At 37.7% G+C, this 27,674-nt stretch overlaps 1 protein-coding gene across 3 annotated transcripts in view; it reads right to left on the bottom strand.

The window, feature by feature from the left end:
• The window catches only part of col15a1a (collagen, type XV, alpha 1a), an 81,583-nt gene that overhangs the window by 36,771 nt on the left and 17,138 nt on the right, over window positions 1-27,674 (bottom strand). For all 3 annotated transcript variants that reach the window (XM_034305402.2, XM_034305399.2, XM_034305405.2), the window contains exons 3-5: window positions 8,651-9,198; window positions 2,599-2,673; window positions 1,152-1,244 (exon numbers count right to left, since the gene is read on the bottom strand). In XM_034305402.2, the coding sequence (XP_034161293.2) occupies window positions 1,152-1,244; window positions 2,599-2,673; window positions 8,651-9,198 (716 nt within the window). The remainder of the gene's footprint in view (window positions 1-1,151; window positions 1,245-2,598; window positions 2,674-8,650; window positions 9,199-27,674) is intronic.

Raw genomic sequence — 27,674 nt, 5'->3', positions numbered from 1 at the left:
GTGTGTATGTATTTCTGTGAGAAAGAGAGAGAGGGTGAGAGAGAGTGTGTGTGTGTGTGTGTGTGCATGCGTGAGTGTGTGTTTGTGTGTGTGTTTAGATGTGTGTGTGTGAGAGAGAGAGAGAGAGATTGTGTGTGTGTGTGTGTGTGTGTTTATATGTGTGTGTGAGACAGAGAGAGAAAGAGATTGTGTGTGTGTGTGTGTGTGTGTGTGTGTGCCAGAATGTGTGGGTGTGTGCATCTCTGCTGTAGGTCGAGTTGTTATCGGAACATTTGTAGTATTGATTTCCAGGAGAATGACTCTAATAGAGAAGCAGCTGTTCTGGTAAAATTCCATCTCTATCAAATTGTTTAGGCTTCCACGATTCCTTCAAAGCCCTTCACACTGCAATCTTTCAAGAGCACGCTGATAGTGCGTTAACTCCACATTCTTATCATAAAAGCAGGCAGCCGAGGTAATAAGGAATGCAAAATGTTTTAAATTCTCAGCAGTTTAATTCACAAGAAGCTTTAACATCATAAGTATTGGCACCCTAATGAACATTAAAGCATATCCTGCTGAAAAAACAGCCAAGCAAAAACTCTATAGTTGTCTGTATGTGTCTGTGTGTGTGTGTGTGTGTTTACATTCACATTAATAATATGAACATTATCTGAATTTGGCTTGTAACAGACACTCTGATCATGTAAATTTTTATATCGTTTTATATCTTATTTAAGAAATATTATTTTTGCAACTGCATGTGTAAAAACATAAACGGAGAAAATGGCAGTACATGGCATGGACTTGAAGCTCAAAGTAAGATTAATTAATGCAATTTGCAACCATAAGACTATCAAATAATTAATTTCCAGTAAACCAATTTGACTCAACAACTGGTGCTGTATACATCATCTTAGAAAGAAAGATGATTATGTATAACATCACTTCATGTAAATGTTTGAATTATCACCAAAATCTATTTTTATGTTATTCAGTGATGTTGTACAGTGAATTCTTTGTGCATGTCCTGTTGCACAATAACTGTTGGTTCTTAATATAATGATAGCACTGCTGGAAGATTCAATATTATAATCCTTTTAGTTTGGCAAACAGATTCAATGAGTCTTATATGTGAGTTTGAAGGTGTGTGAGTGTGTGTAGCTGCTTACTACAGGGTATTCTCTCTCCTCATGTACTTTCTTCACTTCGTCTGTGGTCTCTGTGTCATCATATTCATCATCACCACTGCCATACCCAGATGCCTGCAACAGTACACACACACACACACACACACACATATACACCTTAGCACCACCTCATTCCTAACCCTCTACCCAGGAAGACTGTGTAGGAATACAGTGCACACACATTCGCAAACTCGTTCACAACTAGGGGAAAATTAGAGTAGCTAATTACCCTACTAGTATGTTTTTGGGAGGTGGGAACAAAGTCAGACAACCTGAAGGAAACCCATACTGAACCGAGGACCTTCAAATTGTGTGGCAGAACACTACCCACTGCACCTCCTATATTATATTTCCCCCTAATTATGCAGGGTAAATTTCTTAAATCACACTCTTTAAGGGTTCAGTTTAACCCTCTGTGGAAAATATTAAAGTTTGTATATAAAGAACCCACCAACAAAGAGTTTATCAGAAAGATACAAATCTTTTTAGAAAGCTAAAACCCTTAAACATCCAAAAAAAAAAAAAAAACCCTTGAGGATGCTTTTTATTCTAAGAGTGTAACTGACTGAAACATGTTTGTGTGTTACATGTTTGTCCACAATTTGTCCACATATCCAGATAAAGATGTTTTTATCATCAGTATCCGTTTCATACTTACTAACCCACTTAACCATGGAACATGTTTTAGTCAAATATTCGAGTTCATATCCATTAGCACAATTTCGCACAATACTATTTATTTTGGTAATATATCAGTTTAGTCTTGTCCTGTTGCAAAGCCAAAAGCACAGAACTGCTAGCTATCATGCTTAGTGTTTACCACTAGAGGGAGCAAGAACACAATTTTAGACTTGTGTACCAACACTGGCACAAGTGCTCTTGAGTCCTAGCCCTTGAGGAACACATCTATTCATATACTTTCACATCTCACTTGCTCCTCTGAATCCACCCACGAGCTAATAATCAGTCATATGGGAAAATATGAATCATGACTAAGATATAATTTAAGAAATACAAGTGGACCTTTGTACCTTGTTAGTTCTAACAGTGTTCAGGCAGGATTCACTGGTATCAATCATTTACTTGCTTATAAATTTTTTATTTTTTGAAATGTATTTTTTAATTTTTTTATTTTTTATTTTTAGACATGCATGTGCAAATCCGGGAAAATATTATCAACTAATAATATCATGTCATCCCCCTCCCTACCCCCCTTTCGCCAACACAGCTATCATCAAGCTTAAAAAAACTGAGCTGTTTGACTCTAATTTTCATCTCAAGAGTTTAGTTTAATAACTTTATAAGGAAAAGTATTTTCCCGTCATCTAAGCTTTAATGATAGCAGTTCAAAGCTCTGGGGCATATCAAAAAGAGAAAAAAGTGCATGTGAGAGAAGATAACACAAACACGAGTTCCAGACATCACTCACATAGGGGTCATCCTCCTCACACTGCTCATCCGGTGCCCTGGGATCCGGAGTCAACACCAACTGCTGAATAGATCCCTGCAGAGAGAGAGAGAATGGGGCAGAGTTTATTCACAAAAACCTTAAGATTAACACAAATTGAACAAAAATACTGGCACAAAAATCTCACATAAATCATAAACACCTAAACGCAATAACCTACACTCACCGGCCAACCTATTAGGAACACCTGTTCATTCATGCAATTTTCACACACGACATTCTCTAGAATTTACACAGAAAGGTGTGAAAAATAACAACAACAACAACAACAACATCCAGTGAGCATGTTGTCTGGAGCTGCCTGGTTGATGAGAGAGCTCAGAGTAGAATGGCTATTCTGGTTCAAGCTGATAGGATATATGCTATCTCAAATAACAACTCTATGCAAATGTGCTGAGCAGAAAAGCATCTCAAAATGACATGACATGACAAATCTTGAGGCAGATGGGCTACAACAGCAGAAGACCACATCGGGGTCCATTCCTGTCAGCTGCGAACAGGAATTTGATGCTACAGTGGGCACAGACTCACACAAACTGGACTTGCTGAAACTTGGAAAAAGTCCAGATGATGTTTTCTCAAACTCTTCAGTTTCGGTGAGCTGATAATTGCTGGATAATTGCATGAATGTGCAGCTGTACAGGTATTCCTAATAAAGTGATTGGTGAGTGTGTGTGTTTTATATATATTATTGTGTTTTATATATATATTAAATTCAGTCTCCCTTCAACCTCCCCACTAAAATGACCTTTTGTGGCATTAATATATGGCATTTTTTATGCCCTCTTAGTCGTTTCTGACAGTGTTGAAGTACTAAACCAAAAAGTGCTTTTCCTGATGTGACTCTGACTTCCTGCCACAGTAAAAGTCGCATATAACTTTTTTCTTAGTGCAACAGATACAAAGAAGCAGAGCTGGAAGACTATTTGGAGAGCAGAGAATCAACACCTGTTTTCCATTCTATAAGCTTTTTAATAACTTGGAGAGATAGTGATAGTGATAGAAGACAGAGAGAGAGAGAGAGAGACTGTAAACAAATAAATTAACTCCACATGTCAACGCAGTAAACACGTCTTAGAAATCTGATCAAACTGACAAGCACTCCGAGTAGTTCTGCTCTTTCATTGCTGTGCAGTTTTATCATCAGAAGACTAACAAAAAGTGTAGAGAGCACTGGAACAGAACCCGGTGTGAATAAAGGCACAAACAGTCTCCCTTTTTCCAGGGAAAACTAGTCCACTGATGGGAGCTGAAATACTCTTGTGGGGAAATCCCAGTTCTTCAGAATCACAGATTTAAAGTTTGGAAGGTAATCAGGATTTGAAATTCAACTTGCATGTCCATGACCGTATGAGTTTAAACACCCAAGAGTGACATCCTATCACTCAGTTATTCATTATAAAAAAAGCATATTATTCAGTAACTACAACAAAACTAAAAAGGGAAAGGGGTGTAGTTACAAGGGTAAGGAATATAAGTCTAGACCTTTAACAGATTCTAGTAGTTTAAGGGGTTCACCACACAGAACACTATCATTCAGATCATTTTAAACAGACCACAATGTAAGCATATCACTTACTAAAAGGATTCAAGCCACATTTGTATGAAATCTAATTAAAATCCAACCAGTCATTCATCTTTAGTAACCACATGGTCCAGTCAAGGTTGCACTAGATCTGAAGCATCTCACACTCACTCACACCTAGGGGCAATTTAGTGTAGCCAATCCACCTACCAGTATGTTTATAGGTGGTGGGAGGAAACTGAAGAACCCAGAGGAAACCCAAATGGACATGGGACATGAGAACATTTAAAACTCAGCACTGACAGTAAGCTGAGTTTATGCTCACACCGGAGACCCTGGAGCTGTGAAGCAGTAATGCTACATGCTGCTTCAGCATGCCAGCCAGATTTTAGCTTTTATTTTCATCACTCAGTGTTTACTGCTTCTTCACGTTAAATCATTTGTGACAAGAGCAGCAACGCTGATGAAAAACAGTGTGAAGACAGAGGACAGAAATATTTATGAAAAGATATATAATATATAAAGACAGATATATAAAATGGTAACTTTACACAGTGCAACCACATAGATAGATAGATAGATAGATAGATAGATAGATAGATAGATAGATAGATTTTCAATTTGACTATTCCAAATCTGATCTTAACTCAACTCGTCACTTAATTACTGCCTTAACTTCATATGCAGTGATACTGGCTGAGTATGTGAAGCTGTGTGTGTGTGTTCAGGAAAGGGAATGTGGGATATCCTCACTGCCTCATTCATTCATTCTTGTCGACTCAGCAAATTTTAGTTGTACACACACTGACCAGGAGAGAGCCAGACCACACACATCAGCAGTCCTGTTGCTCACCTTGTCTGAGATTGTACGTCTGGTTGATTTTATACCTCCTAAGATTTTTGTACTGAAACAAGCAAGAAATTACTGAGTAAATCAGTACCAGGATGTCGTACTGAAATAATATAGTGTACAGGACAGATGAAAGGATCTGGAACTGAGGAGATACTTCAAAAATACTGCATCAGAATGAGGAAATGATTAAAATAACTAAGACACCCAGTACACAGTAACTGCACTCATGAAGCTGGGGCGGTTGCCAAAACATATGCACACATCTGTCGAGACGTACGTGTATGTGTGTTGGCTGCATATTGGCGTCTCTATCTGGCAATTCCAGCTACTCTTAAGCAGGACTGTGACTGAGATTGTAAGTGGATATGTAATGTTCAGCTTGAGAGAGGACGAAAAAAAAAGATCACTCATGAAAAAATTAAAACTCTCCTTGTCCCTCTTTTTTTTTGGATTAATATAATATTTCAGTAATATAATATCACATAATATTTCTGATAATTGAATTACACAAAATGTTGTCATAAGCGTTTGTTCATCTCAATACCAACAGTTGGGATTCCCTCAAGTTGGCACAAGTGCAAAGCTCATGCACATCTACAGATGAGCTGTTTATGTGGAAAAAAAAGGTTGCCATATTGGACTGATTTTCCAAAACAATCACAGGGTAAAACCTTCCCAATTGACTGGAAAACAACTTAAATTGTGATCAAAGTATATCTAAGCAAAATGATAGCTATCCACAGACGATTATTTGTTTCCAGACCAAAAGACCTCTAAATTAATTCCAAACAATCTGGCAACCTTAGTAGAAATACACCTCGGTAATGCAGTGAAGTGTTTATTGGTGCAGCATGCAGCAGTTTCATCCTTCAAAAAAAGCCAAAGTGAAACAAGATGCAGCTACAAAAGATCTGTAGACTTTCTTTAAAGTCTATTCTTTAAAATATCCAGAATAAATTTAAATAATTAATTAGTTGTATACACATGTTGCAAAGTGGTTTATATCACTTTTGTATTATGTAACCTACGTCCTAAATTGGAACATTAGTAACGATATAAACCAGTAGTACTCTTATGCAACAAATTAGGACCTTATGCAATGATCTTATTCCAAACCCTGTAAATTGGTCAGTCTAGGAGCTTCATTTCTCTTTCCTTCTGTATCCTTCTCTCTGTGCTCTCTCATCTGTGTTTGGCAAACTTTTAAGAAATGTTCTTAATTTTTTGAAAACAAAGTAGGACATTAAGCAATGATTTTATTCCAAATTGGATACATTTTTAAGAGCTTCACTTCTCTTCCCCACCGTCTCTCTTCCCTCTGCTCTCTCATCCATGACGTTGGCAATCATTCAGTCACCATAATGTTTGGAAGTCACTCAAACCACGTACTGCCTGCTAGAGCCATTTCTTCAATTGCGCCTTCCAGGGCATTATTCACTTTGTTCTTTCCAGCATATTATTCACAAAGTCACATGAAGACAGTCACAGTATTCTTCTTTCATTTTCATTTTCTTTTAATTTATGTCAATTGATGTCTAACAGACAACTTCAATTGCCAGTAACTACCATATCTTTTTGTCAGAATGAAAATGTTTTACAATTAAACATGCTGTGCATTTTAAGGCCAAACGCCAAGAGTTTTCAGGCCAGTTGTCAACAGGAGCAGCGGGGCCAACTGACAGGCTACCATCCATACAGTGAGTCATTCAGAGCCGACTTCCAACTTCCAAAGCAGCACTCTCCCACTGCAGTACTGAAATGCTGACATAACATAACACTGCCACGTTGACAGGCCTGCCATTAGTCTGCTGTGCTATTGAAAGTTCATACACCACATCTGTCAATAATTGATCAATGATCCAACTGCTGAGAAGAGTAAATAGCTGTCTAGATACCCCACATTGCCACATTAACAATCTATTCCTTTTTATGTTTATTATGAAAATTCAATTCTCATTAAATACACTTTCTACTGCAGGGATAATTTATTCTTTAATCTAGGATGCTATAAACAAGAAATAATTACAAACAGGAATCAAATCAGTAGAAAGGAACAGTAATAGTATGTATTAGTGTCATATACACTAACTCCACTGCATAACAACAGTGACGTCTGGATTTAACTACATGCTATAATGTCAGTTTTTAAGGACACCATACTTCACAACAGTTCTTCACAATTTACAAAATCCTACAAAAAAAAATCCTACCAAAAATCTACTTTACAGCAATATTATCTGTCACACAAAGATGCCACCAACCCGATATCCAGTATCTATATCCAGCAGATAGCAACAAATGCTGGATCAGATATTGAAGGGAAAAAAAGAATGAATCCGATCAGTAACAAATATACCCTGAAATAACAAAGAATTGCTTGTAGCAAAACATAACGTAAGGCAATAGTAGGTCATGTGATACATATGGTGAAGTAGCCACCTAACCATGCGTAGCTAGCTATTTAGCAATATTATACTGGAATTACCCTTCATTTATTTATATTGTGTTAACTGCACTGTGATATTTGTTCTTAGTAGTTTTTTGTTTTTTTCCTAGAGTGTTTTTGAGCAGTATGAGGTCATTTGTCATTTGAATTGGGGCTTAAGTTCATTTTAGTCTCCCAAGTGGCACAGAAAAAGGTTCATTCTGTAATTGGGATATTGCAAATAAATCCCTATGATGCCACAGTCATCCATAGCCGGGAGCCAAGAAAGCAAAATTGGCCATGCTGTCTGGGTGGGAGAGATGGCATACTCTCGCTCCCCTGTCAACACTGGCCAATCATGGATGTCTGTGAGGTCGTGTATGTGGAAGAGGGTGGATAGCTCTTTCCTCTGAGTGTGTTACTCTGCCCTTTGATGCAGCATGAGCAGCATTTTGAAAAGATGCATTTGGCTGGCTCCATGTGTCTTGGAGGAAGCATGTGTTAGCAGTTCACTGGTCCTAGTTGGTAGCTGTTGTGTGACAAGGTAGAGCTGGCTGGAGGGTGGGAATTTGCAGGTGACCAAATTTAGATAAATAAAAAAATGTTAATTTTATGAACAATTATTGTACGATACTCAAGGTTTCAGTATTGCTATAAAAATAGATAAATAAAAGCCAAAAATGGACCAGATCCCACCTACTTGAAGACACTTACAAAACCCTGCTCTAGATCACACTTATGACTCAATTTGACCCACTATCCCACAAGACACAAGAATCAAAACTCTCCTCTGCACCCAGGTAGCGGAAAGAACTCCCTGGCTGTCTTCAAATGAAGACTGAAGATCTTCTTCAATAAGGATTTAAACAATCACTAACTTCACTAAATTAAAATAAAAAAAAATAATAATAACCTGTAGACCGTTTTGACCTTGACCTACTTGTACAAGCATAAAGATGTGTGTTTGAGACCACAAATCACTTTTGTAAGTCACTTTACAAGATTCTTTACAGACTCGTTCATGCTCAGGAAGCCAATAATCTGCAGAGTGTGTTCATAACTGTAACTAATTAAAAAGGTTGTATAAATGAAGTTGAAGGAAATTATAATAAAGTGTACCAAGCACAGAGCAGGTGCACAAATACATGGCCACATGCATAAACATACTTATACAAACAGACAGGAAGGAAAAAAACACTTATACACTCACCACAAACCTCTCCAGCCTGGTTCCTCCCGCGTTCCCCACAAAGATGCCTGAGCTGGGCTCAAACGTAAGACTCTTCTGGCTCCTGTGGAAAGCAACCCTGTGGTGCTCCTCACAATCCATATAGAGCTTCACCTCATCCCCCTGCACAGCCAGAGTGAATCTGGCCCAGCGGCCTGTCAGGTCCCCCATCTTAAAGGAAGCAGCCTCCTGAGTGCGTGTGGCCCCTGGTTCAGTGTAGTACAGAATCACTCGCTGTGACCCATCCTCTACTGGTGCCAGTGCTACTCCCAAGTGCACTATCTTCTGTAGGGCATCGGTGATGGCGAACAGGACTCCTCCATGGCGAGTCGTGGGTTTAGCAGTGACAATGATAGCAAAGTCGCGGAAGAAGGGGTCAGGAATGAAGGAGCGTGTGAGGCGGCCTACGTTTGCATCTGGACCAAAGCTGTATGCAGGAAAACCTTCAAATCCAGTAATGAAAGAGACAGATGGAGGGAGAGGAACACCGATGAGCTCTGTCAGATCCAGCTGGCTACTAGAGCCCCTCTCTGAGGAAAGAAGACAAAAATATAAAAAATCTATTAAATTAAAAGCTTAAATGGGTAGATAATTCAGTTAAGTTTAATGTCAGGCATTCATGCCTTATCGTTTGAATTTGTGCAAATTTCACATGAGATGGTATTTTTTTTAGTGATCAACAGACACTTGTACTGTTATATACAATCAGATTCAATATAAAATACTTTATAGACTGTGTAAACTACATAAGAAAAGAAATAGTAGCATCTGTATTACCAAAAGGCAAATACAGAATTGCAGATGTAAAATTGTAGTGCGAGAGAGTTCTTTAAGTATGGGGTGTGAAGAGCAGCAGTCTCATAACTGTATCATTCTTTTTTGAGGTAAAATGAATCAGGAGCCAAATATCCAGTTGTGATTTGGGCCAAACACTCCTACTATAAATGTCTTCTCCCACGTGTACGAGGAAACTTTGCAGGTCTCTACAGGTCTTGACTCTGAGCCACATTAATCTGCTTCTGTTTGGGAAAAGGCCTTCCTATGTACCTTGACCCATCCATCAATTTCCCAAAACATTATCATCTGCCCACCTCTTTTCTCAGAAAAGTCTCTCTTGTACAGCTTTAGACTTCATCATCAAGGACAGGCTCACAGCAGTGGTGTTAGCTCAGCAGGATCAGGCAAGATCTAACAAAACCTCGACACAGTGGTTCACCCCAAACTCTTCATCTCCCTTAGTATTCCAACTTCACACATATGGTCCTTATTAAGGCTGAAGAAGACCGTGTGTGGTGGCATCATCTGGATGGGATTAAGTCATAAAGGGACTGAGGAGCTAATAACATGTGCAGTGCTGCTAAGAGAGGCTACTATATAATAGCGCTGAACCATGCCATAGACACATCTGGGGTCATCTCTGAGATAGGCATGAAATAAGTGATGCCTTTCTCACATGAGCTCGTAAAGCAGCGTATGCTCACATTGTGGATATTTTCATGAAACCTCAATGGCTTCTTCTATTGGTGTTTATTGAAGAGGATAATTGTTATGACTGTCATAATGCTCCTTGGGGTCATGTGTTTGCTTGTGTTTTCTGTCTTTTTTTGCAATGGTATGGTGCTTCATCACTGGTCATTCCATGTGGTTGTCCCTGAAATTCATATCCACTCTCGGCAGTTTCAGATTAAGCTGAGAATACAACTATATTGATACGATCTCAATGATATTCTAAATAAGTGCTCTGTGTTTTGGTCTGGCGGTGGGCTTTGGGCCAGAAGGAAGTTCAATCTCTCATTCACGTTGTGGTCCACTGGAGACTGCAGTAACAACAATAAATAAGGAAGATACTCATTCATTCATTCATCTTCATTTTATCCTGGTCAGATCCAAAGACTATCCCAGGGACCACTTTGTGCAAGGCAGTTATACACCCAGTCCATCGCAGGGCACCATGCACACACACATTCACACACTCATTCACACGTAAGGGTAATTTAGTGTAGCCAATCGACCTAACCCATGAGGAAACCCACACAGGCACAGCAAGAACACAGAAACTTCACACAGAAAGTGAGCTGCTCTCAGGATCAAACCCTGGAGCCGCAAGATGGCACCGCTACCTGCTGCACCACCATATCACCCAGGAAAACTGGTTGAGTCAAAACATATAAATGATAAGCTACAGGCTAAAGCATAGGCCTGCATTAACTGTGTATTCTGGACTGAAACTGCGGAATTCCCCATTCTGACTTCAATCTGCTGCCAGATCATTATCAGGATGCTTTTAACGTTTCTAGGCAACTTTGTGGTCCAACATCATTACACATGTGTTCTGTTTAATCACACTCTTTATTTCCAAACATATTCCAATTCATGCACTGATTAATGATTTACATGCCACATAATATACATGTACACAACTGCAGAACTGAGATAGATTACATTACAGGGAGTGGCAGTGAGATCATAAAGCACATGATGGGATCTTATGCATAAGCCAATATAATGTCTAGCTTCATATTCATCAAGTTACAAACTTGATGGCTAATGGCCAAATTCAAACTTCTAAGCACACTGTAAAGCAATGCTAGAGCAATGCTATTATGTAAACCAAGGCAGATGTGCAGTATTATCACTTCTTGGCAGGTCAATTAGCCGCTATGGGGCTAGTCAGACCTTGATTAGACCTGGATTCCTGTGAGTAAAATAGAAACTTCCTCATGCAGCTGTGAGAATGAACAATAACTTCATGCCTGAAGAGGTTTTTGTAGGCAAGATATCAAATGGTTGTTGGACAGCAGCTTTTCTCACTTGCCAAGTTCCCTGATACAGCACTGACCTACATGGCTGTAAAAAAAAAAGAAAAAAAAAAGAAAAAAAAAAAAAAAACTTGCCTACAAAATATCATCTTGCTGAAATGACTAAGAAGAAAAGTCCAGGCAAGCTTATGGAAATTTTCACAATTTTGCATTTGAGTGCAAAAGTTTGCACCCCCTTACCATTGTTCTAGGTAAAAATTAAAAAAGTAAAAAGAATTCATACATTAAATGATGGTGTATCTTACAATATGATGACATTCGGGCAAGCTTATGATACTAAAAATGTTCAGAATTTGCGAACTTGCATACTATTATAGTGCAAATAGTTTGAAAAGAGGTTTTGCTATAACCCTTTTGGGCTGGAAAATGGGCAGGAGTTCAACTATTAGGTTGTTGTAAGGGAATGCACTTTTGCATTCAATTAGTTTAGAAATTCTGTAGATACTTTAACAGTTTACAGTGAACTATATCACTCAATGATTATGATACACTGTAATTTCTACAAAACTTAATATTGTAACAAAAGTGAGTAAACTTTAACTATACTGGCACATATACAATCTATTTACATGGTGTAGTAACTGGGTGTTTTGTTGTCTGAGGATCACAATGATGGTATAAACTAAAGATTTCTTCCTGAATTCTAGCTCATGGTGCTAACGTTAGCTACCATACAAAACCTAAAAGGACAAAAAGTCCTAATTAAGGCTTTATAGACATTTCCTTTACTGTAATGTTACAGTACTGCTGAGCTATTCCAAAAAAAAAAATGTCCAGCCTGAATAGGGAGAGGTTTGGGAGCAATCATTCTTAACAAGCACATTTACACAATGGAACAAAAAAAGTCTTTGCAGATCCAGCTGTTACTTATTACCTGAGTAGGCAAGAAGAGTGGAATGGACAATTGTGGTCCTCCAAATGAATGGTTTGAGTTTATACTTGTTTTGGTGGGAGAAGAAGGAGGGATTATATAAATATTCCAGGATTAATATGGCTGTTAGTGCAGCAAAATGGATATCAAGTCCATGTGCTGCCCATATAGTAGCTATGAGATTTACAACAGCAGACATCCTCACAATTCAATGATCAGAATATCTGAAGTCCTGATTATATTTGAACCCTAAGACTGGTTGTACTTAAGATTGTAGGTCTAACTTCTTTACGTAACTGCAATGACTAATGCAGTTCCTCTTACATGTAGGAGTGATCAAAAAAACATCTGGATTCATATATGCACAAGCACATCCATGTACAGTCTGCATAAATGTCATGAGGTAGGTGGAATATGAACAACAGTGTGTAGTGATTAGCCCCTTTAACTTCCAGGAACTATTGGTATAATTCCTCACTATTGGAACTGCATACCTTCCGTATCATACCTTATCTAGTTTCAGGGTAGTAATTGAATAAAGTCTCTACTGAGGTACAGGGTGTAATATAGGATTCATTGCCTGTACATAAAGGATGTTAGCTTTATACATTTATACACTATGTAAATGTAATCATGCTAGGAAAAAGTATCATGCTAGGAAAAAGTATCGTAACTATGATTAACAAGCTGTTTGTCTTCAGCTCATACAGTATTTAGGTTGCTAGTACAATGACTAAATTATCACATCATTCTCTGGATTTAGATGGTGTGTTACATGGAATTCCCATTTTTCAGCCAAACCCATCCACCCTTGCATGGGCATGACAATATTTGTGAGCCCTTGTACACCAGTAAAAAAAGCCATGGTGGAAAAACATACTGAATGAATTCACATAACAGTGTAGCAGCGAGATGGAAGGAGAGATGGTGTAATCCAACAGTAACTTCTTTATAATTTCCCAGGGTAAAAGAGGACTAAGACCTAAGGGTTATGTTTATAGCCAGATATTTGGTTACTTAAGAGAATTTGGCACTGAAGTGTATATTAGGACCATTAGTGCTATATTGGGGTTATAACAAGTTTTAAAGTTTGTGAAAAAACATAGTTATATACTTAATCATCATATTACCTCAGAAATATAATTTTAGTGTTAGGAGGTAAACTCTCAAGGTGGTCCACATCTGGGTCACCATGTTTTAAACTCTGTGTATGTGTGTTTCTTTCAGGCCAGAATTACTTAATACATCAGCTTCATTGCCATATGTTGTAAACCCACAGGCTCCAGCACAGACATGGCCCTAATTGGTGGGCCCTGCTTAGAGACTCAGCTAAGAGAATGAACTACCGCAGCTAAATATGTGCAGGCCACTGAGAACGCACTTCCCAAACATCCAGACACCGACACAATCAGCAAACATCTTATAACCAGATGTAGCTCTGGACAAAGAGCCGTCCTCAGAGTCTGAGTGGATGACATATTTATCGACCAAATTATACTATTAACTGTACAACAACAGCAGGACTGTATTTTCAACCATTACACTACATTCCTTTTATCTTCAGTTTAGAGATGCAGCAGGATTCCTTTGTGCTCATTCAGCACAGCCAAACGCTGTACAAAGAAGACAGTTGAAAACTGTCATGTCATTTTATTCTCACTAGTCCAACTTTTCCAGAATGCAATATGCAATAGTCATAAACTATAACAGAGCTCAAATACAGCAGATGAAATGTATTTACACTATGTCAGCATTTGATAGACAAAGTGGTTTAGACAGATAATTCTGTACATTCTTTCCCCAGTGATATTTAAAGCAAATCCTGCTAATTAACCAACAACTATTGTTAATCATAGTTATACATTAAAATACACACATATATATATATATATATATATATATATATATATATATATATATATATATATAAAGTATAAAGTAGAGGCTGGGACTGATTTCTTTTCTAGCCCTGATTGTAGATTTGCACAGCCTATAGTTGACTGTCATGTCAAATGATTACGCAGAGCGAAACACCCCCTAAATATGGTGTCTATTTGGGCTACTTTATTTAAGCCCGCTTTGCTGCCACATCCATAACACATCATCATGTCATGTTAACTGCAAATAGTGGGTAAACTAACTCTGAACTAGGTGGATTACTTTCTTGAGTATTCATTTTTCTAAATGTTCTTGGAAGAGAAACTTGAAGTAAATAGGTTAAGCTTATATTGCCCAGTCACAATTCAAATTGCCCAAATCGATCATTTATTTCTTTACCCTGAGGGCTTCAAAGCATTAATTCCAACATTTAAAAAAAATATCTTGTTTCTGGACACTAATACAGAAGACCACAAGTCTGTTCCATCAGCAAATGATTCATGATGGTCCTTTGGTGTTTGGCCCTTCGGTTTTGGCAGAAATTATTTTACTTATTATTAGAGAACACCCAAAGGCAGACAGAGCTCATGGCTGAAGCATAGCAGAAAGACCAACACAGACAGGAAGTGATATAATAAGAGTTATATCATGGTTCTCACTGTAGTAACTGAGTGAACTTGCAGTGAAGAGCTATACAAATTAGACTCAATGTGGTAACTAGTATCATTTCAGTACTGGCATCCCTACTCTTCTAACAACAACACTACTTCATTAGGTTCATGGACAAGGTTCATGGACAATTTGCTATCATTAACGACTGTAAATTTAGTCTCAGTCAAAAGAGAACAGCTGACCGAAGAAGCCCAAGCATGTTATCTTAAATATGTTTCAAAAAGTTTCAAATGTCATCACAGAAACCCATTTCAGAATTATTATAAATTCTATCAGTTCTTCCCGTGTCTGTGTTGGTTTCCTCCAGATTCTCTGGTTTCCTCCCACGTCCAAAAACATTCCAGTAGGTGGATTGGCTACTTCAAATTGCCCATAGATGTGAATGAGTGTGTGAATGCATGGCACCCTGTGACAAACAGGCTTCTCATCCAGAGTGTATTCCCACCACTGAAGATGAATGACTGGATAATTTCTATCTGCAAACCAAATTACAGTATGTATCTGCAGCCATGCTACAGATGTCCTGCTGAATGAGATATGTCTTTATGTCTGGCTCATGATGAACAATAGGCACTGTGTGGAAAGGAAGAAACCAAGCACTTGCTGCCACAGGAAGTGTGTGACCAGAGTACAACCCTCAACTATGCTAAACCACTAATGTTTAAATGGAATCTGTCCCCAAATAAAACTAGAAGAGAAATTTGAAAAGTAAATACTTAATTTTTTAAAGGATATTTATATTTATAAAGGACATTTATTCCAAAAGAATGTTTAGGTGGAATTAGTTAATATTAATTGGGTTACCAATATTTGATATATAGTATGTTACATGACAAATCTGGTGTTGGATGGCTGAAGAGAATATTAGATAACATGAAGTCAGTTTTTTTCCATGTTTACATACTGCCTAGGTGCAGATTCATGATAAGTCCCAATAAAAAAAATCAATTAAACTGCTAATATTTGTACTATAAATCATAGTACACATAACAATATTCACAGTACTTTGAAATCTTTAAACATTTAAATATTTAAACATGTTCTTCACATTAGGGATGATATTTCATGGTATGAAATATCGGTAACGATATCATTGTGTATCTGAAAATAGTAACATTCAACACTATCTTTTTGGCCATAAGTCTTATAGTCTTATAATATTACGGAGGAAGCTCCTTTTTTGGGGATTAATTCTTCTTCCTTTTCTAGGGTTGGAACTCCGCCTTCCGCCATGCTTGTTCTCAATCTAGGTGTGAGATGCCCATGTTGCGGCGTGTAACCACATCATCAACTATACTGTCAATATCGCGGGATGACAAATTCTTATCATGAGGAGGAATTGAACTGGTATATCATGGAAGATACGATATGGCACAGCCCTACTTCCCATAGTCATTTGACACCCTGCAGAAATTACTGTGCTGCACGTGTCCCAGGATTAGCTTTATTTTACATAGCCCAAGGTTATAAAAAGTGATATCTCTCCATAATGTTATTTAAAGTCATTTAGAGTATGAATAATATATAAGCATGCATACAAGACACATCAAACTTTAGTAATGAAAGACCTAAATGGCTCTCTACTGTGATTTCTTAAACTATATAAACTATATGCATGCACTTCTGACAGACCTTTGTTGAGAATGGAGATATTTTTCCACTATAACCAACATACTAGTTATAGGATGTTATAAAACTGATTAATACATAGAACTTAGTGGTTTTATTGCCTACAAATTTCACTCATTGCCATGTTCCAGATGGCTACAAAAAAGTTCTGTACTTTAATCTATTCCTCCTCAGCCAGTGTTTTTCTTGCACATGTAAATTACATTTTGGCATGCAAAAACACACGGAATGTTTGTGATTAAATGTGAATTACAAACCGAATATAATTATGATCAGTATGAGCATTGTTTTTGCAAGCCTCTCAGGAGTAGCTAATTACTATCCACTGCACCCCCCCCAGAAGTATTATGATGCCATTTGGAAAGTATTAAAATAGCTATGACAAGAATGCATCAGAAACATAAAGTCATACAAAAATTGATTTAATCTATGGATTTATACTTATATAGCACCTACTCAACAGCATTCAACACTCATCAGACCAGTTTACAAACGAGTGCACTATTTACTTGAATGTGTTAATCTTTGAGATTGGAGATTTTTTTAAATGCTGTACTACATACATTTGTAACTCAGTTGTATGTATGTAGCATACTAAAAAAAAATGATAGCAAAGTACACATTCAAAATAATCAGTAGTTCTGATTAGACCTGTTCTTCTAAAAGTTATAATTTTACAGACCAGTACACTTAGACATTGTGAACAGAAATGTTTGGGTTGAAGGACTGAAATAAAATGTATGGTAGCCTGACATTTTCTACCATACATAGTTCTGAAAACGACATACTTTCCTGAAACTGTAATGAGTTATATTTATATTTTATATATCTCAACCACAATTAACATTCTAGCATTTAGCATAAAGTCTGGTGACTGCCAAAAGAGAGAAAATTGCATTTAAAGATTTTATTCTGACTGTGACATTTTGACATTTGATATCTGATTGCAAACTGAATAGATCAGATTTCTGTATCTTTTGCCACTGCACATACATAGCTATACAACAATATAGATATATAAAATATAAATATAACTCATTACAGTTTCAGGAAAGTATGTCGTTTTCAGAACTATGTATGGTAGAAAATGTCAGGCTACTATACATTTTAAAGTGTGAAAGTGTGATATTCACTGTGTCACGCTTATCTAGCAAGGTTATCTAGGGGGCAGTCATGGCCTAATGGATAGAGAGTCGGACTTGCAACCCGAAGGTAAACCTGAAGGTTGTGGGTTCGAGTCTCAGGTCCGGCAGGGATTGTAGGTGGGGGGAGTGAATGACCAGCGCTCTCTCCCACCCTCAATAGGTGAGACCCTTGAGCAAGGCACCAAACCCCCAACTGCTCCCCGGGCGCCGCAGCAAAAAAGGCTGCCCACCGCTCTGGGTGTGTGTGTGTGTGTGTGTGTGTGTGTGTGTGTGTGTGTGTGTGTGTGTGTGTGTGTGTGTGTGTGTGTGTGTGTGTGTGTGTGTGTGTGTGTGTGTGTGTGTGCGCACTTGGATGGGTTAAATGCAGAGCACAAATTCCGAGTATGGGTTACCATACTTGGCCACAAGTCACTTCACTTCACTTATAATTAAAATTATAAATAAAAATAAAAACATTTCCATGTCGTTTTGGTAAAATATCCTTATGGCTTCTTACAACTGGGATTGTCAAAGTATGTTACATGCAGAAAAACCAAATTTTTGGCTGTTTCCCACAGCGAATTCGGCCACAGTGACATCCGCCAGGATTTCCCAGACAGCTAAACACGTTATGAAATGTCCATTTACACCACATGCAAAATTCAGCCAGCTCTCCTGTGAACAGCTGTCAAGACAGAAGCTTCGTAGGTCAATAAGCCTCCGTGAGAACTGAGCAGGCCTGAGAATTGAGTAACACAATATGCTGAATATTATCTATGAAGCTCCTTCATTTTCCAGTTCGTAAATGAACCTTAAGTTATTACCATGAACTGCATCATCCATATGAGTCATCTAGCTTATAAGGAGGAGTTGTGGCTTTTATTGGATAGGGAGTTTATGTGGAAGAGAGAGTGCTTGAGAGAGAGAGTAAGAGTGAGACGGAAAGTGTGTGAGAGAGTCCAAGTGTGTCATTGTCACACACTGAGAACTTCTATTTGCCAAATGAGGCGATGTGGAGGAGACCGTTGCCTCCCGGCCCACATATATGGAGCCAGTGGAAGTTCTAGTGGAGTAAAGGGATGTCTGGGTAATAGCGCACTGTGTGTTTTACTTTATTCCTTCATCTAGGAGGGATTAAAGTGGATAAAGCCTGAGCTCCTGTACTGGAGGTTTAAACTTATCACTGTGTCGTCCATGAAGTATTGCTGCAAAGGATATCGGGCTAAGAAGCGCTAGTCACTGTGGACCCTTTCCTACAAAAATCTAATGGGAAAAATTTTGTCTGGGTGGTTACGTGACAGAAAAGTCTGTCTGCAACCTACACGCAAGGGGTCAAGGGGTTTATTAAGAGCATTACAGAGGAGGGTTTAGGGTGCATGTCTTAAAAAAGATACACCATACAATTCTGACAAATGTGTGCATGCGTGTGTTCAGTTCAGGACTGACAGAAAGACTGCAGAGAATGAAGAAACAGAAAAAAGAGAAGCCTAGATTACAGTAAATTCCTAACCGAGGGTTGACTCTGTCACGGAAGAAGAGCAGAGACATTTAGCTTCACAAAGAAAATGCCAGCTTCACCCCAAAGAGCAATCTGCATGACTTCCCAAGCTCTCATGCAATCCCATTTCAGAGCGAGCTCTCATGAAATCAGGCCATCTCAGGCACTGTGATGACCAATACCACACAGATTTATGATCTGTAAACATCTCACCACTGACAGGATAAAGCATTTGATTAAATAAGTACAAATTGGATTTTAGTTGGATTTTATTATGTATGCCAGGAAAGAGAAATAGCATCCAATCTGTGGGTAACTTACATGCTAATTTATTTAGGTCAGACTAGGATGCACACAGCTGGCACTGAGAGCTAACCATGAGAAGCACACAAGTGTTTGTCAATCCTTTATAGAAGGAATATGTCCTTTTAATTAAATTATAATAAATATATGTCACAGGTCACATCTGATTCAACGCATCATGAGTTGTTATGCTATGCTAGATCAGTGAAAGCAGTATACAGTGCAGGGCAATGTCCTTTCACCAAAAACTGCCCATCCTTGGTGTATTGCGACGTGTTCTGGATTGTGTTATAAAGTGACCTCAGTTTCAGGACACTGAGAAACAGGGCCAAATCAGTGTCAACACTGTCTGAGCTAGCTGTTTTTGGCTAAACAGCTGGCCAATTATGACCCACCCACTGAAAACCCAGAGAGAAACAATTAACCATTCACTGACACTTCCTGTCTACATCTGGTAAAATCTTAGAAAAACATCTGTCCCTACCCCACTGATAGGCTTTGATCTAAAACAAAGTGCACGTTACAAATAATACATCAAAGTCAGTGTTTATTTCCCGAAATGATTTCACTACACTTGTGTACTGACACATGTAAAGATCTTGCACACTTGCGTTTGGATTAGTTTTAAAATACAGTATATTTTCAAATTACCCTGCTAGCTTTCCATCATGACCCTGGGTAGCTCCTAGCTTTATACAGATAAGGTAAAAGTCACAAATTCTCACTATTATGCATCTACACAAATAGTAAGTTGGTAAGTTGAATTAGCAGCTTCAAAATATAAACTCTTACATCTGCTTGAACGCATGAACATAAAAGTACAAGAAAGATTCAGAAAAGAAAAAGAATCACACATTTATTTTAGTTAATGATGTTGCCCCTTTCACCAAGAAACCAAGGAACATGGGAAGACATTAGCTAAGGCTACTTTAACAGCTAGCATGTTAGCTAGCATGATAAGTGTCGGTGTGTCTCAATCAGCTCCCTAGTTCAGTAGTCAGGGCACTGATCAGGGAGTTGGCCATTTTAGGGGCCGTCTCAATCTCAAAATCCTTCCAGTGCACTGGAATATTCGATCCCTAAAATATCCCACAATGCACCGCAAAAACCAGGGAGCATCAATGCTCACTATGTTCCCTTACTGGAAATGACGTCTTGTTATCGTAGCTCTCAAATGATTACTTAAGTTAGTGATTTTTAACTGTATTTGACATTCTATATATGGTTTGTTTGAGCCTAATGACTTTTAAGTGTTTAATGATTTTTTTTTTTTTCAATCCACTAGCTAGCCATGATCCTGCTTGATGTACCATAACAGAAATGTGTGTGATTAAGCTAACAAATTTATATGACATATAAAACCTAAATATTTTAAAATTTTTAATTTTGGTGACATTTTATAATGCAAGTACATAGTCATGTCTCCAGAAATTGAATCATCAGTGTCCCAATGTGTAGTGAGCCAGGGTGCTTACCAGTGCCCGACCTCACGTAGAAGATATACTGATTCACGAACTAGGGAGCTGATTGAGACGCACCACATGACAATAGAAACTTGCTGAATGCTAATAGCTAGCTGTCACAACACGAACTACTTTGATAAATACAACGTGTACATAGCAACAGATAGATTACAGTGATGGATAGTAGGCCTTATTCTTTCTAGACCTAGGCCTTATTCTGTCACATCTGTTAAAGCTTGAGTTGTTAAGAGTAATTTTAATCAACTCCTTGAAGCTGTCAGATACTAAAACGTCACCTTACATACTGATCTTATCACATATATGATTACAGAGGAATGTAGTGATGTAATGTGTAGAAAGTAGAGATTTGTTCCTTTTGAACTGCAGTAAGAAAACATCAAGTGTATTAGGTGAAAGAAAAAAGTAAAGTACACCATAATTTTACATTATTACTTTCCTCCTCTGGCCATATAATATGTATTACATATGGTATTTTATAGTATATATTGACAAATTGGTTGTACACTGTTTCCAGCTGGTTGGGGAGCCATGCATCCTTGTAATACTAAAGTCAAGTGTGCACTCTGAATTCCCATTAAGTTTATGTGCAAGCTGTGATTTTGCTTACATGCACACCTAAAAACACACTCACTGCTTTCATTTAAACCTGCTCAACCCCTGACAGGCTTGCAGGCCGGCATTTCTGTGGTTTTATACCTCTTGCAAGTTACTCTCTTTACCAGCCAAGTGCTCAATGAAGCCTCAGTTTTGGGATGTAAATTTATCCGTGATTTTCAGGGATTTTCATTAAGGAAGCCAGAGCATGCTGGGTAAGGGTTTGGCCAAAAAGTTACTTAAGGCAGAGAAAACAAACTGTATCCACAGTAAACAACTGGGCTTGAGCGAGATACTAGAAACAGTGTGTACTGGAATATATAATTCATAGTAAATCCCAAAGATTAACTGACACTGAACAAACATTTGTAGGTCTTTGTCATTTGACTTGCATTGAATAATAAAATTAATTAAAAATACCTCATTTTAACAAAAATAATTTTTTGCATGATTGCACAATGTGAAATTTCTTTTATGTAACTATCACAAAGCTTATTAAACACAGTTAAATAATGTAAATAATGTGCTCGCCCCCTTTATCATTTAAATGTCTTATATGTGTGGTTCATGAATATTTGATTTTTGCACAATTCGGGAATCTGAAATACAAGCTATTAGTGTCTTATTATAGTGTTTGCTGAATGTTTCAAAGATCGTGCTCCTCTGCGCATTCTTCAGTTGGTCTATCTAAACACTTTGTGAGATATGTATGCATGTACTTGGCGACAAAGTACGGGAAAAAAAAAAACACAATGGCCAAAGCATGCAAAACCATTTTTTTCCACAATAAAGTAAACTTTCAGTAAGTCTTAGTTACACATCTCCTAATCCCTATAATCTTACATTGGACCTGTACAGCTGTTCAACCCAAAATCAGTCCTATCTCATGCTAAACTTCAGAGCAACACGAGTAAACTCTAATGTACAGCTTTGCAGTCAATCCTCTAATCTGATTCACAGAAGATGTAAACTTATCTCTCCTTTGTCAAAAGGTAATCGCGTACATCCTTTAATACACATCCGTTGGTTATTTAAACAAGTAAACAGCAGATTACAAACCACAGGATATTTGGAGAGAGAACAGGCACGCTTCAATACAACCCTCAGTTTGTAGACACACTAGTGTGAAACCACAGGAGGAAATGGCGTGAGCATGTGTGTACACACACTGTATTGTGATGCAGTAACCTCACAATAAGCGGTAGAATTTGGGAATGGAAACCTTAGGAATGCTGTAGTCTCAACCCACATCCACCCTTCGCTCATTATTTATCTACTGCAATGCTTGAATGAAAGGGCAGGATGGGATTTCAGGTTGAATACAACATATGCTACATGTGGGGCGGACTGGGAGAACTCTATTTTTTCACATTTTCTACTATATAATCCTGAAAACTATAGACTATCCTAAACTGAATTGTTATCTTTTGGATGAATCTCAACCATAAGAAGTCTGCTTACCCTCAAAAGTGAAAAAGGTGAAAATCACATTTAAAGATTTCACATTTAAACACAGTTAAATAATGCAAATAATGTGCTCACCCCCTTTATCATTTAAATGTCTTATATGAGTGGTTCTTGAATATTTGATCTTTGCACAATTTGGGAATCTGAAATACAAGCTATTATTGTCTTATTATAGTGTTTGCTGAATGTTTCAAAGATCGTGCTCCTCTGCGCATTCTTCAGTTGGTCTATCTAAACACTTTGTGAGATGTGTATGCATGTAATTGGCGGCAAAGTACGGAAAAAAAAAAACACAATGGCCAAAGCATGCAAAACCATGTTTAAAGATTTCACTCTGATTTCAGCAAAGGAGCAGTGCGGACATTCAGTATCTGAATACAAACCGAATTGTTTAGACTCATGTCCATTTTGCACGTAGCTATCCGACAACTTCAAGATCAACGTCTTGACACTGATTGTGTGAGGAAACCTCACTTAGCTCACTTAGCAAGGTTTTAGACATCTTTAAAACCTGGCTGCTTACTCAGTTTAATCTTTGCAGGATGATGGCTAGGCAAGGTTAGACAGTAAATAAAGACATTTACATGTTATCTATTATCTATTCTTAAAGTTATATCTGTTCTTAAAGTTGAGATGTTACAGTAGGTTATAAATAGAAGAACAAAACATGTTTTGGCTAAAACCAGATTTTTAAAAAAATCTTTTGTTTGACCACAGCAACCAAACAAAATGTTACACATAAGACGTACTACATAATATATTTCTGTATTAATATATTAATATATTTTGCTCTGGTTAAAGCAAACAAACATCGTTATACTGGTTTCCTTACAAAAAGTAATAAAAGGAGACCATATAACTTTGTACATCCATATACAAAGTTTCACACTTCAAATAATGTGACACATTAATGTGTGTCATGCAGAGCATAGCATTTTGAATTTATCACTTCCTCTATGAACAGTCTAAATGCTGAGCTTGACTGAGGATATGTAACATCAACAACCTGCAGGCTGTGGGCCAACGGGCTGAAATGAAAGGATCAGAGCATAACTAAGAAAGTTACAACCCCAGCACTAAAAGGAGGAATGATACAGTGTCTACTTAGACCAATACAAAGATCTTATTCATGTCAAAGCACTTTAGGACATTTATAATGTTTATAGCTTCTTTCATCTTTATAGTTTCAATCATCCAATGAAAGATGGCATTAAAGAAGGACCTAACAAATGGAACCTGTTCTTAAGAATTAGTGAGGGCGATGTTGGATTTTGTTCATACAAAATTTCATACAAAACGTTCTAAGAAAAGGTACCAGTGCTAACTTTGCCCCGAACCCTACACTTTGTAACTTTCCACATGACTTGATTTGTGCAAATTGTTATTAATTTGCAAGCATGAAACCAAGTGGAACAAATGTTTGGCTTCCTGTAAGCAAAAAATATGGCTTGCCATAATGTTTTCCATTGTTTACATGACTAATAAATAATTTCAGCTGGGTCCTCATAAATTACCTTGGGCAAAAAACAATAAAATAGTACAGTTACAATGGATATAAAAAGTTTACACAATCCTGTTAAAATGGCAAGTTTTACTAAGGTAAAAAAAAAAAAGCAAGATAAATCATGTCAGAAACTTTTCTACCTTTATTGTGGAATTTTAACCTATAAATTAAAGTGAAAAACAGTAAGAAACAGTTTAAGGAAAAAAAATTACAAAAAAAAAAGTACGATAACCTGGTATCATAAGTGTGCGCACCCCTAAATTAATGCTTAGTGGAAGCACCTTTAGATTTTATCACAGCATTCAGTCTTTTTGTGTAAGAGTCACTCAGTTTGGCACACCTTGACTTAGCAATATTTTCCCATTCTTCCTTGCAAAAGCATTCTAACTCTGTCAAATTGGCTAGGCATCTCCTGTGCACAGCCCTCATCAGGTCACCCAACAGACTTTTTGACTGGATTCAGATCTGGACTCTATGATCTGGGCCATTCCAAAACTTTGATCTTGTTTTGGTGAAGCCATTCCTTTGTTGATTTGGACGTTTGCTTCGGGTCATAAGAAGAATTAAGGTTTTTCACCAAAATTGTCTGGTATTTGGAGCTAATTATTATTCCCTCCACCCTGATTAAAGCCCCAGTTCCAGCCGAAGAAAAGCAGTCCCAAAGCAGGATGCTACCACCACCATGCTTCCCACCATATTCATGATGTTCTTTTGGAGATGTGCTTTTTTTTTGCCAAACATATCTTTTGGTATTACAGCCAAAAAGCTTAACTTTGGTCTCATCGGACCATAACACATTAATCCACATGGTTTAGGGAGATTGGCTGGCTTTTTTTTTTGTTAAAAAAGGCTTCCATCTTGTCACCCTACCCCATAGCCCAGACATATGAAGAATTCGGGAGATTGTTGTCACATATAGGGAGCAACCAGTACTTGCCAGAAATTGCTGCAATTTTTTAAATGTTGCTGTAGGCCTCTTGGCAACCTCCCTCACAAGTTTTCTCCTGGTCTTCCCATCAATTTTAGAGGGATGTCCTGTTCTTAGCAATATCACTGTCGTGCCATATTTTCTCTTGTTGATTATTGTGTTTACAATGTTCCATGGTATATCCAATGCATTGGAAATTTTTTGTAACCCTCTTCTGATTCATATTTTTCAACAACGAGATGCTGTACCTGATTTGTAAGCTCTTTGCAGCCCATGGCTTTTCTGTTGGATGTTACCAAGAAGATGTCAGGAAAATCCTATAGGTACAGTTGTACTTTATTTGGGTCACATTAATTGATGGTAGGTGTATATTAATTAGTATTTAACATGACTTTGGAATGCGATTGGTTGATTGTGAGCACTGCCACATTCCCAATTATAAAAGGATGTGCACACTTATGCAAGCTGGGGATTGGAAGTTTTTTTTTTTTTTTTCCTAAAACATTTCTGAGTGTTTGTGATTTTTATATGCTGCAATTTCACAATAAAGGTGAAAAATGTTCTGACATGGTTCAACTTAATTTCATTTCTACATCACAAAATCCTGCCATTTTAAAAGGGGTGTGTAGAGTTTTTATATTCACTGTATATTAACTAGATATTGTAATATAGGTAGAAATGTTTGAAGCAAAACAATGCAAGGTTTGTGGGGTTAGAGGAAGCACATTAACTTGCATGAGGTGGTGCTGAGTGAAGGTCATTTCAGGGCTTGTTAATGAACATCTGTGCCTACTTATATTACAAGCTTCTGACCTAATTCTTTTGACCTGTGTCAGGCCTGTTAAAGTTGAGAGGTGAGGTCATAACCCACAGTAGCCAGTGACGCCAGTGAAAGGAGCTTGGTCTTATTCATGTTTATAGGGGAAACTAATGACGAGGATTAATAATCCAATACCGTAAATGCTGAGGAGCTAAATGGGTCTGCAGATTTCAGCACTTTCAAACAGTCGGAGCTTGAATGAAGTTTAAATGTATTTAAAGGAAGAGAATAGTATTATTCACAGATACAAAAGTAGAGCAAACAGCTCAAAACAGCACAAAAGATATTAACGAGGAAGCTCCCGGTTCCAATAGGCTTTTCATCTCTGTGAAATATTTCAAAACATCCTGAATAATTGTGTGTATTTCACAAGGGAGGGGTGTACATGCTGCTGCAAATTCATCTTGGAGCCATGTGTGTAGTCACGGTATCAGTACGCAGCCACAACATACCCCGTCTCATCAAGTCCATCACATATAAACATATACACATATACATATACAATACACACTTGTGTTGTGTGCATGTTGTGTGCAGATACCTGCCATTTGTATATTCCATTCCTAAGCTGTGCAAATGTCTATGTATACACACAACATTAGTGTAATTCCCAGCAAGCAAGCAGCCATTACGTTTTAGGGGCATCACTGTTTTAATCAGCCAGGGTTATTATAACAGATTATAACTATTAACGGGATAGTTATAATTACATTACACAAATAAGGTCACATACCAGCCTTTCATCAGACATGTGCAACAAATCACTTAACACGACACATTAACTCAGAAAAAAGACAAACCCCGTTCCTCTTTAAATGCTCTAAATAGTGAGGGTGGCTCGGAACATGTAACATCAACAACTCACTGGCTGTGGGCCAACGATCTAAAACGAAAGGGTCACCACGCACACATACACATGTTAACACAAACACATGTCTTACTATCTTTGTGAGGACTTTCCCATGACATAATTATTACTGTAGTTTATTAATGTGATGCCTACACCTGCCTCCTAACCCTTAACCTCAGTAACCAACTGGAAATCTTTTTTTTTTTATTCTCGTGGGGCCCATCAAGGTCAAAACTGTTAGATATTCTTATCTGCGCGCACACGCGCACACACACACACACACACACACACACACACACTAGTTATAGAGTGTAAAAGAAGCTCTTCCTCAGCACATTCTTGTGTCTCATCCAGAAATCTTGGGAAACAAGGCTGGTTCATCTTTATAGCCACTGTGTTCCAAAGCTAAAGACCACAAAGAGGTCTACTTAATACAGCTAAGAATACACTAGACATTTTTGTAATTGTAATGTTTCAAAATTAACAGAGATTACTGGTCAATCATTCTGTGGACAGACTTCTTTATCAAATACATGGCACATTCATGGGATACATTAATTCATGA

Source organism: Pangasianodon hypophthalmus, chromosome 1 (genome assembly GCF_027358585.1).
Source record: "Pangasianodon hypophthalmus isolate fPanHyp1 chromosome 1, fPanHyp1.pri, whole genome shotgun sequence".
NCBI lineage: Eukaryota > Metazoa > Chordata > Actinopteri > Siluriformes > Pangasiidae > Pangasianodon > Pangasianodon hypophthalmus.
This window is presented reverse-complemented; position numbering and strand designations above follow the sequence as displayed.